Source organism: Panthera tigris, chromosome F3 (assembly GCF_018350195.1).
Source record: "Panthera tigris isolate Pti1 chromosome F3, P.tigris_Pti1_mat1.1, whole genome shotgun sequence".
Lineage (NCBI taxonomy): Eukaryota > Metazoa > Chordata > Mammalia > Carnivora > Felidae > Panthera > Panthera tigris.
The window spans coordinates 16,213,112-16,225,131 of NC_056678.1; the positions used below are offsets into that span (position 1 = coordinate 16,213,112).

Consider the following 12,020-nt stretch of genomic DNA (forward strand, 5'->3'; position numbering starts at 1 on the left):
AGCCAATAGTCCTGGGTGGGGTTGCATGCCTCCTAGAGCCCCAGAAGCCCTGTTGTGTCGGGGGAGGGGGGAGGGCTGGAGGGTGGGCAGAGACTGGGGTTGGGGGGAGGGAGAGTCAGAAAAAGAGTGAAGATATGGGTTTATATAAACATATTTAAAGCAGTTTAGCAAAAGCTTTCTCGTTGAACAGCTTTAAGAACAATGTGAATGAAATCTTAGCAACTTGGTTAGTAATTTGAAAAGTCTATTAATGTATACTTGAAATTCTGTTTGTATAAAAATACATTTTCCTCTTTATTTTAACACTGTGTAAAAGAACATTATGCATGTGAGTGGTTTGAGAATTAAATGGTTTAATACTCAGATCTGAATATCTGGTTTCTCTGTATATAGAGATATGTTCATTTAAAATTTATGGATTTTTTTTTTCTTTTTTTAGCATGTTGGGAATACTGACATTTCAGGCTCCCCCTGCCCTTTCAGGACACCTGCCATCTTTCAAGACGCAGCAGTGACATATTTCCCTCCTTCACTTTCTTGACCCAGATGTGCTCACTGGTAGAGAGAACAATCGAAAGCACTCACTTTCCCACACGCCCAAAAGAATATCCACTTCTCCTTTCCTTGTCTTCATTTCAGGTGTCAGAGTCCATTCATAATCGGGAGGAGTTGTATTTATTTTTTGCTTCTATCACAAACCAAAACAGGAAGAGGTGCAAAAAGTAAGATCACTTTAGTTAACACAAGGGTTGGCTACTCTGCCCATGAAGATAATGGTGTTCAGAGCAACTTCCCTTATAAGAACCAGGAAGGGCCTGTTGGCCTTGAAGGTCACCCTGTTGGGGTTCAGCGAACGGCCTGCGATCCCAATGACAGTACTTGCCGCTGCTTCGCTGCCTTCCTCATTTACCTGCAGGCCACGTAGGAAACAAAACCTCTCCATTAGCTACAGTTCATCACAGGCAGGTCAGTCATCCACAGACACATCAGTTCCTCAAAATGCTATTTGTTTTCCAGTGAAAAGTACACTCGGGTCAGGTTGCATTCCCACCAGAACCCTACTTTTACTCATTCTTTCATCCAATGAACATTGATGTAATAAGCACTTGTGTTCCTCCAAGCCTTGAGCTGTATGCTACGGGCAAGGGTTCCACTCAGAGAACTCCTGGACCAGGAATGTGGATGCCCGCAAGGTTGGCCCATTTCTGGCTGATGAGAGGGATGTTTTTTGGAGTAACAGTCTGACACACTGGTATTCTGACTTGCTAATAAGCAGAATTACCAGAGAGAGACTTTCAGAAAATTCTGCTTGTTGACCCAGGATCTCACTAAAACTCTGTCCCTGCCTCTTAATGAAAGCACGTCAGATCCCTGAGCTTTGTGGAGCTGGTGGAAGATAGTGTCTCCCTGTCACTCTTCTTCTCTACTTCCTTCCATCTTCCTGTGCTATTTCATGATCATTCTAGGACTAGATTTATGAGCAGACTGGAGCTTTTGCAACACCAGGATCTTCTTACTCAAATCACAGACTGGTTTCTAATGGCTTCCCAGGAGATCTCCAATCGGTTGGGGTCCTGTATATTGGCTTCCCAAGGTTTTCAAGGAAAGCAACTTCGTTCCAAGAGCTACAGAGGAACCTGGTACCATTGTTTAGTGGGCTATGGAGGATAAAATGAACGCAGACCTCTGCTTCTTCCTACTGGTAACTCCAAGCCCTCAAGGGTGTCTGACTCGACCTCTTCTCTTTAGGGTCCTTAGAAGAGGATTTTCAATCATAGTTAAAATACTGAGGATAGCTTCCCTTGCGGTCTTCCTAAGTGCTCTTCCCTTCATAATGCATATGGAAGAGGGGGTCCGTACTGTCATTTGTGCTTCCAAAACCTTGAGTCCGGTACTCACGTAAAATCCCCACTTCTGATCTCAATACATTTAAGATATAGCCCTCGGCTCTTGCTGTTGTCCTGTAGGTCACGGACATCTATTGTCCCATAGATAATGTCCCCACATTGCAGATTTTCACACGTAGCTCATAGCCTTTCTGTCCACCCTAACTCCTGCTAGCATTTGACGCAGTTAAAATCCCTTGGTAGGAGGCCCGTTCAACACCCTAACTTCCCACTTTTCATCCCTCAGCCTCAATGAGCATTGCCTTCACTCTAGTTAAGCAAACCGGCCCCATGGCCACACCTTAAACTCGCCATCTCTCAGAATTACCTGTGAAATCACAGTAATGACACTATCCTCTCAGACTTAACCTTCTGTTTTTCAAGCTATTGCATTTCCTCTTAATACAATTAATCTGACTTCCTTCTGTTCTTTGATCTCTCCATTTTCCGTCTAACTACACTTTCCCACTGAGCTTGGACTCTGCAACTGTATTTACTAGTATCAGGCTCTGAAACCTTTCTCTTTGACTATACCCTTCTTTCTTTGCGATTTCCTCAATCCTGTGACCTTCTCTAATTGGCCATCTCATTTGCCTCTTAGCCTGGTTCCCACAAAGGACAGTGATTCCCAAACTTAGTTGTGGATTAAAATCTCTTGAGGACCTTTGTAAATATGCTGATTCTCGGGCCCTATCCTAGATTCTCCAAGAGTCAAGCTCCCCACCTAACTAATGCTGTTGATCCATAGTTCAGTATTTGAGAACCAGAATTTCTAAAGGCTTTGCATAGCTATTCCTCTAGTAAAGAGTTCCATGGGCACCTGACTTGGGGAAACACTAGGTTCAGCAGTATATTTTTTTAAGTTTTTATTCCAATTCCAGCTAGTTAACACACAGTGTTATATTAGTTTCAAGCATATAATATAGTGATTCAACAATTCCACACATCACCTGGTGCTCCTCATGACAAGTGCCCTCCTTAATCCCCATCACCTGTTTCACCCATTCCCCCACCCACCTCCCTTCTGGTAGGTTAAGCAATACTGAACCATTTTTTTCACCATGGAACTCCTTAGATGCCAAAATGCCAGCGTGCGTTGTTAATTTCCCAAGAAGAGGATATGCATTTATTTGACCACCTAACTTCGTGTTTTGCCAGGTAGTCTAAAACTCTAGTTTTCTGGAACACACTCTAGGATATGGCCCATACTCATCAGCTCCTCATTACCCTCCGTTTGCTCTTCACCGATTACGATTAGGCATGTGCCCCCACTGTTCTGTCTAAATTCCTCGGGGAATGGTAACCTGTCGTCACTCTTCAATCTTGTTACTAGATAACTTTCTGTTTTCTTGAGGCTCCTCCCTGGGTTTCCACGAGCCCAGACTCTCCTGGTTCTCCTCCTCTGAACTCAGTAGCCTCTGTTGGCTTCTCTTCCTGTGTCACCCTCCCCTAAATGTGTGTGTTCCTGCTTCAGAAGTAGCAGGAGGGAGTGTGGAACAATTGGAAGACGAGGGCTTCAGGGGAAGGCTGTATTCTGGAGGCCTCATGGATAGGGGGGCTACAGATTTGGGGTTTGAAGGACCCTGGAAACATGCCTTTTTCTACAGTCGTGTTCTGCTGTTCGTGCATCTGCTGTCAGACCAGAAGGCCAAGTGGTGTAAGAACTCCAAAGTTACAAATTGCACGACTTACCAATGTACTAAAAAATAAAGCAGCATGGGAATAAAGAAACAGCATAAGAAGAGAGAGCAAAGGGAGGTATACTCACCTCAAGAAAGGCCTTATGGAATGCATCTGAGACGTAGAGGTCACTCCGGCCTTCTGCAACAATACCTAGAAGGAAGACCAGAGAATGTTCTACGAAAACGGGGAAGGTTGGTTTCAACACACAGAAAGAAATTCAGTTTGAATAAGAGGTCCTTTGGTTTGCTTTTTTTTTTTTAATAGAAATCCTGAACCATCACCTAATGATACTCCCTAAACAAATAAATACATATTAAGAATAATAAAAAGTACTTTGGGCTTGTTCAGCCCGACTCCTGTGAATTTAATCTTATGCTTCAGCTTTTGGAAGGTAGCAGGGGACTCTGTTCTTGAAGAAAAACTCACTCCACCTAGTGGGAATGTCTTTCTTTCCACTCTGGCAATGTTTTCAAGAGGCAAGTTGGTCAGATGTAGTTTGAAATTTTTTCCAGGTTTTACTTAAGTAATTTCTGTACCCAACATGGGCTCACACAACCCCAAGATCAAGAGTTACATGCTTTTCAGACTGAGCCAGCCAGGTGCCCCTGGTTAGACCTCATTTAAAGACAGCCCCTTAAAGGCAAACCCAATTACCTGACATTGTTAACCTCTTTTCTAAAAAGATATTTTAAACCATATTTTTAAAGAATGGTGGATTGGAGGAACCAAAACAACAGAACACTGTTACTGAAGTCTCACAGCTAGAGAAGTCTGGCCACATCTGTTGTCCAAGTGACCTCAAGGAAAACTCATGAGCCCTTTGGAATATCAGGTGAAGGGCTCTCAATGCCTATTTGCTGGGCCCAAGATGTCTCCAGCTCTGAATCGGATCTTTGCTTTGAATTCCGATGTCTTTTCAAGTTCTTTACCACCTGGCCAATCCCCCGTATCAGTTACAGACTCAAAGGATTCCTGTGTCAGCTGGGCCCATGGAGAGCCAAGTGCAAACTCCCCGGTCTACAGAAGAGGAAGCAGACCTTGGGAAGGAAGGGGGCTCCCTGAGTTAGCAGTGGAACTGGGATGAGAGTCCAGGTGTCCTCACCCATTGCTCTTTTCTGCTCTTTCCCCAGTTTTTTCACCTTGGCCCAGACTGCCTTGGGGGAGGGGAGCAGAGGGAAGAGGAACGTCCTTCCTAGGCTCACCTGGGAGCTTGGACTTCTCAGGGTTGAACAGGTCCACGAGGCCCATGTCTTGCAGCTGCTCCTTCACGCTGAAGCTGTCCTCGATGCGGAAGCGGGGCATGTGGACCACCAGCAGGGTCTCCGCTGTCTCATCCAGCCATTCCTGCAGCACCTCCGGGGTGAGCTCCTGCTCCACCTTGGCCAGGCTCTTCTCGGGCTTGGGCAGGATGAGCACCATGGTGATGTCATCGCCCTTGAAGGGCAGCTCGAGCACCTGGGTGCCTTCTGCCACTCGCCGGTAGTGGAACTTGCCTTCCTGGTACATCATGGACGCCGAACACGACTCCCCATCAGCCTTGTAGAACAGTTCCTTCCTTGTGTTCTCGGGGCTGAACTTCGACTTCCACAGGCCCTGGGAGGAGACACGAGGCGGGAGAGAGTCACAAAGCAGGAAGACCAAAGACATCCGTAGGAGAATATTGACATGGGAAATTGTCACATTATTTTCTCCTGCAAATATGTTAGCAGAATTATTAGGAAAAAAGATTAGAGGGATATGCATGAACAGGTTAACAATGACTATGTCGGAATGATGGAATTATGAGTGTTTTTTTCTGTAAACTTTTCTGTATTTCCCAGATTTTCTGCAGTGGCTCTTCCTTTGCTTTTATAACTAGAAAAATAAAAACTAAAACCAAGAACAACTTACTGGCCTCTCCACAAGCATCTTTTTGAGTTTAAATCTTATTGCCTTTTGCTTTCTGCCTCCCAGCAGCCTCTTCCTCAAAGGCCATCCTCCAAGATGCTAGACTCCATCCCTGATAAATAAAGGCCAAACGCAGATAATAACCTGGTGGGTTTGGGGGTGGGGTGGGGGATAGCATTCAGGAACCCTGCCAGGCAGAGGGTGAGTCCTGGCTAACTTCCTACTCAAAGAGGGAGGGTCCCTGGGATTCAAGACACCCCTCTGAAATTTCTGAGCTGTGATTATTCTTTGTCATTTTCTGGCTCATTGATTTGGGGACATGTCATTTAACTCTGAGTGGTGGGTCCTCATTTGTAAAGTTAAGAGCTGGCGATTGCTCATATCTGCAGGATGCTTACTGTATGCCAGTGTTTTACATGCATTCGCTTATTCAGTCCCCTCAGTAACCCTGTGAGGTAGGTGTATCATTATTACCATTTTATAGACGCAGTAGTCAAGGCATAGGATGGTCTCAGGTAACTCAACTGAGTTCACACAGCAGAAAGGGAAGAGCCAGGATTTAAACTAAGTAATCTGAGAGGCCCAAGGTCTCATTTATGATCTTGTGAGAATAAAGAGGGCTAATAAATAGCAAAGTGTTCTGTAAACTGTAGAGGGCAGTACACATTGTGTAAATACAACCTACTCCACTCTTGGGGAGAGGGAGGCCCCAAGAGACAAAGTGGTTGGCAACAGCAGTGACCGACTAACCTCCTGGGCCCTGTGCGGGGGTAAGAATGCACGTGGAGCACAGCCCAGGATGGGCAAATGTGCCGCAAATCCGCCTGTCTGAAACTTGTGGCCCTCCCAAGTACCAGTGATCTATTTATTCCCTCATTCCCCTTCCTAAATATATGAAGTCAGAACAGTCTTCAGAACTCTTGGTTCTCTGAGAAAGATAAAAGCATCTGCACGATCAAATCACAGGGCCTCTGCAAAGTTTGAGGTGAGCCTAGAGGTTCTGAAGCTTCAGGCAAGGGGAACTTTGAGTCACTCTGGAAGGTGCTCCAGATGATGGAGAAAATCTCAGCCCTGAGGACTGTCAATAGAGTCTGTCATGTTGTTCCAGATTTCAAAATGGAGTTAAATGGATAGCAAAAAAATGGTCACATGGATATGAGAGTTCATCACCATGCACGCTTTGCAGCTGGACCAGCTAAGTTTGTGAGTGTGTGCATGGCTTCCTTGGGTCCGGAGACACTACCAGGCACTCCCAGACTTCAGACCAGCGGCCACGGCCTTAGACGTGGTTCTAGACTGTCGGTAAATCTGTATTTCTTCCCAGGCCACGCGCCGACCATTTCTCAGAGAAGATCTACCTACTGCCCCGTGGTGTGAAAGAAAGTGAGCTGGAGAACAAGAGCAAGTTCTTTGGGCCTGTCTGTTCAGGGCCACTTTGAGTACCTTGAAGTAAATGGTGTTGACCAGCACCAGTACAGTGAGCTCGTCGATGGCTTCTGGGGGAACGACATCAGTGATACGCCCTTCGGTCTTATTGGATACCCATTTGTTGATGGTCATTCTGGACTGCTCTGGATTTTCCTGAGGAGGATAGGAAACAAACCTACTCACCCGTGTTTCAGTGGGCTTCTCCACTTCCCCACACAGCAGTTTATTTTATTCATCAGCCCTCTGCCCTTTCCCACCATTTGGCCAAGCGATCACTCTAACTCAGGTTGGGGAGACTCACATGTCTAGTGCAATGCCAGGAATCTTCCACATGGTTAGTAAATATTAACAGAAGAAAGAGAAAGAAAGAGAAACAGAAATAAAGGAACAGAAAAGAAGAAAATAGTGTGGGAAAAAGAAAACAAAATGTTATTTTCTCTGATATGCTCTGTGGGAAACTAATGAGTCATGCAGGGATGAGGGGCAAAGAGGATGCCCATGTGGCCCAAAAAAAAAAAAAAAAAAAAAAAATTGAGAGATGCTGATTGAATAGAACCAATAGATTTCTTTGTTGCAGGACTTCTCAGAAGACCTAATAGGCACTTCATGAATCTCCAAGAGGAGAATACAGCATGCACCATACACCAATTTTATTTGACCATGGTAACTTTCAAAAATTAAATAAGGAGCCTTGTAGAACTGGCATCTCCAGAATACTTTTTGGTCCTGGTGGACAAAATGAAGAATTTATTATTTATACCACTTTCTCAGAGCAACTACTGCAATCTAAGCCATAGATACCACTGATTTCTCAGGTTTCAAGCAAGAAAATATATTCCAGAGGTTCTGACTTTCGGTCGTTCCCCACCCCCCAGCCTGCCTTCAACTAGCAGAGCTGTGTTAGTTTGGATCCTGGATCCTGCCTCCCTGTCCTCTCAAGCTGAGTGGAGAGAAAGAACTCTGAGGTCAGGGATGACGTCTGCAACTCACCTTGAAGTCCAGGGGCTGGAGCTTGGCCCCATATACCACCTCACTGATGTCCTGATAGGTCTCGTTGAAGGTAAGGGATTTGTCTCCAAAAAGGCGGTTGGCTGATACTAGCTCAGAGGATTTGTTGGCTTTTCGATAGAGTCGGCAGTTCAGTTTGGCGAAGAAAAAGTGCACCTGATCAGATGTTTTCTCGGAGATGGTATCAAACTTAAAAACCTGTAGAAGCCAAAAGAAAACGGTGGAAAAGCCTGGCTAACATGGTGGTGAACACAACACTGGTTAGCCCCCTATCTACAGCCACCTCAGTTGTGAGCTCCTTCGAGCACAGCGCCTGGAACGGCCCCTGTTTTCTAAATGAGTATGTGGATAAAAGGAGAAAAAAGGGGAGGGAGGAGGAAGGGTAAAGACACAAAGAGAGTCTCTAACGGGCTCCAGACCAATACGTGTTTTCTTGCGTGTCCGGTAATGAGGCAGAAAGACTTCGGATTGTACCTCCATCAGCTGCTTGAGGGTATTGTCACAGGCACCCAGCTTGGTCATAGCAAAAGCTGTGGAGATACTCAGGGGCGATAGGAAGATGTTGTCATTGTCATTCTTGGAGTCGGCCAGGTGCTGATAGAAGGCAGTGGCGAAGCGGGAATTGGCCTTGGACAGTTCCCAAACCCGCCGGTTGGTGGCCTCGGGGATCTTCTGCTCTGAGCCCTCATCCTCCATTGCCTTCTTCTCTGGGGAACGGTAGATGCACATGGGATTCACAGGAATGTCCCGAGGCTTGGCTGTGCAGATGTCCTCCACGGGGCTCCAGTGACAGGTCACGCAGCCCCAGAGGCCAATGAGCAAGGAGAGAAGACATATCCTCCTATAGGGAGACAGAAAGCTGAGTTAAGCTAGGCTGGGAAAACTATCCCCACTGCCCATCACAGACTTGCCCCAGTGAAGCATGGGATTCCAGCCCACCTGGCCGGGAGGAGGGCCCAAACCTTTGCAAAGTACAAGGGGCCAGGACAAGCCCGGTCCTGGACTCCTTGCAAGAGGATAGTTCTACTCGCCTGGACATAGTCATGCTGAAATTAAAATCAACTATTGAAGCGACTGATGGTTATAAAGTACCGTGTGCCCAAGGCTGGGAGAAATAAAGAATGCAAAGCTTCCGTTGGTGAGATGGGGCACGCACATGTGACAGGCAGGGGACTTCAGTGTCCAGTGGAAACTTAGGGCGGTGGGAGGAGCCATTGGCAGAAGCTGTTTAGGAAAGGCCTCAGAAATGGCTTGAATGTCACCTGGATGTTGAGAGATCGGAAGGATCTTGACTGATGCAGCAGAGATTTCAGTCATACAACGGGGTGAGAGGGAATGAACAGGGCAAAGCACCATCTGTGTGCTGGAGCCTCCCCAGGCCTCTAGCTCCAGCCCTAACCTCCCAAGGAGCTCCAGACCGATCGGTTGCTGGACAATTCCTCCCGGACAGCCCGAAGGTTCCTTAGTGAAAAACGACCAAACTGCACTTGCAACTCTCACCCGCCCACCTGCTTCTCCTTCTACATCCTCCAAAGCAACAAATGGGCCCCTCGTGCATGCTGACATCCAACCCAGAAAGCTGGCGGGCTCTCTGGATTCCTCCCTCGAAAACCCTCTTTAGTCAGACCCTGGATTCCATTAATTCTGTTCCCTGGCTCTCTCACTGCCTTAGTTCAGGCCCTCATCATTTCTCTGCCTGGAAATTTTCATAGTTGCCAACAGGGGTTCACTAAAAGCAAATGAAATTAATCTTAACTTAAAAACAAAAAAAGTGAGATCACGAGACTGGCAAACTAGGAAAATTGGAACACTCGGTTAAGCAAACCAAGGCATAAACTTGTAATATTTTTGTAGAAAGACCAGGGGCTTCCTCTGGTTGACTTGGGAGTCCGTGTGGGTACTGAGCCTTCCCCCGGCAGAAAAAGACACGCACACAGTGCTGAGAGGACTCTCTGAGGTGGCCTGCTGGCAAGTGTTGGGCTGCGGAAGCTGGGGACCGCCGAGGGGGACTTGGCTTCTTGCGTGAGACGAGGCAAACTCTGCGGCCCTTTAAGAATCGAGGCACGGAGTGGGAGAGAAGATGGGAGCCGCTCAGGGTGATTTAGGAGGTGGGGTGAAGAAGCAGAGACAGAGACCCCTGCCATGCATCTCCCTGTCTTGCTCGCCTTTTGTTTCCTGTTTGGTCCCTCAGCCACGTTTGGAAATACAAGTGGAGGCTGAGGGGGATCTGGGAGCTTTGTTCGTGGGGGAAAGAATCACCAATACGGTGTGCCCCGGCCTCACTTCCAGCCCCCCAGAACAACCCGGGTCAGGAAGGGAATGTGTGTGATATCGAGGGAGGAGGGGACCTTGCCGTGAGGCAAGGGGACAGAGCTGCTATCCTTCAGCCAAAGGTCACTGAGATCTTGGAGTGGGGGGGGGGGGGGGGGAGGCAACCAAGCTGGAGGAGAAGGAAAAAAGGAGTTAGGAGGTCCTCACAGGTTAAATAGGTTAAATTTGCCCTCTTTTCAGCTGTCTGGTGGGCCTGGGAATTTCCCCCGGAGCGTCTCCCGGCTGCCGTGAGGGCTGGCGCTGCCACAGCTGTGACACAGGGAAGACATGCCCGGTTTCTTGAGCTAAGAGCCCAAGGTGTGGCTTACCCCAAGAGGGAGTGGGAGGGAGGGCACTTGGCATGACGTCTTCCAAACACATCTTTTTTTGTAACTACCCAGGGAGAGGGCCTGGTTTTCTCAAAGGTGTCGAGGCCACCCTTCAAAAGTCAGAAAACCCAATGAGGGCATGTGAAAGAGAAAACTCGCCTCTCTTACCTTTTTCCAGCAGCTACAGTTCCTATCTCATTGGAAAACATGGTTGCTAATCTTCCACGGGGCCGGGCGAGTGGAGATAGTGTGTTCTGAGGCAATCCCTCTGAAAACTGGTTCTTTCCTCTAAATCTGACTGAGGTTCCAGAAGCTCGGGTGGGGGAGGGAACTGGTGACGAGGGGAAAACTGAGGTCAAAGGCTGATGACCAGCTTCCAGGGTTAAGCAAAGTGTACAGGCCCGTGTTGTTTAATTAGTAGAGAAGTTTTAAAGTTCAGTCAGGTCGAGGGAAGGCAAGGCCCACCTTTCTTACCCATACTCCTTCACTCTCTTCTTTATCTTCGCAGAAAAGGAAAAGGAGGAATGTTCACAAATTCAAACTTGGTCAGAAAATGCCTGAGGAGAAGTTTGTTTTCAGGAATTTCTTTTCCCCCTGGTTATCGAAACGAGGAGACAGAAAATAGGTGAATATAACTAGTCAAATCGAATGTCCAGAAACTTCTAGCTTTCCACCTGCTCAGTGTAATATGCTCTCTTTCACAGCTCTCTTTCAGGAGAAAGAGTCCATAATATCTAGTCAGAGGGGAGCGTGTTCTGAAACAAGTACTGCCTTCAGGATTCTAAGAGCCAACATGTCCGTGACGCAGATGAGGACTCACAAGGGAGTAATTGATCCTACTGGGGGATCAGGAGACAAAGTATGAGGCAGGTAAAAAAACACACAAGCTACTGCTGAAATATTTATTTTTTTTTTTTAAAGATTTTATTTTAAAGTAATCTACATCCAGCATGGGGCTTGAACTCACACCCCGAGATCAAGAGTCACATGTCCTACCAACCGAGCCAGCCAGGCACCCCTGAAATACTTCTTTAAAAGCAAAGAAACCAAATCCTATTTCTTTGTATATATTGTTATTTTTACTTATTTTAGTTATTGGGGAGATTAAATGAATTTAAACTAAGGGGGATAAAGGGCAGGTGTATTTTTATTTTCCTCTTCCTAAATGGCCAAAAACAGTACCATAAGGATTGCTGCAACAGTACTCACAGGATAAGCATGCCTCCTTTTGTGTGATTAAAGATTCTTTGAGGGTGGTATACTCATAGGAATTCATATATTATATATGTAATACATATTATTATTTTTCTGTGCTAGTTGGGAGTAAGTTGCAGATCTAATGTCCCTTTATCCCTAAATAGTGTGAAGTTTCTAAAAACAAGGATTTACTTACCAGACCACAGTACAGTGATCAAAGGCAGAAAAGCTGACGATGATGTAGTATTATATTCAAATCTATAAGCCATATTTTAAGCTTGCCAATTGTCCT

The 12,020-nt window shown here is 46.4% G+C and overlaps 1 protein-coding gene across 1 annotated transcript; it reads right to left on the reverse strand.

The window, feature by feature from the left end:
• Positions 1-503: 503 nt before the first annotated feature.
• SERPINC1 (serpin family C member 1) lies at positions 504-10,888 on the reverse strand. Its single transcript, XM_007084007.3, has 7 exons — positions 10,700-10,888; positions 8,367-8,733; positions 7,875-8,090; positions 6,900-7,037; positions 4,772-5,162; positions 3,655-3,719; positions 504-910 (listed from the first exon to the last, which is right to left on the reverse strand). Exons 1-7 carry the CDS (start codon positions 10,738-10,740, stop codon positions 734-736), a joined length of 1,395 nt encoding a protein of 464 aa, XP_007084069.1. The 5' UTR covers positions 10,741-10,888; the 3' UTR covers positions 504-733.
• Positions 10,889-12,020: the final 1,132 nt, after the last annotated feature.

Excerpts from the sequence above, each read along its gene's own strand:
- SERPINC1 (XM_007084007.3), bottom strand. The coding sequence starts at position 10,740 with ATGTTTTCCAATGAGATAGGAACTGTAGCTGCTGGAAAAAG. Across the intron at positions 8,734-10,699 it reads ACTGTAGCTGCTGGAAAAAG|GAGGATATGTCTTCTCTCCT; the intron begins GTAAGAGAGGCG and ends GTCTCCCTATAG. Across the intron at positions 911-3,654 it reads TCCATAAGGCCTTTCTTGAG|GTAAATGAGGAAGGCAGCGA; the intron begins GTGAGTATACCT and ends CGTGGCCTGCAG.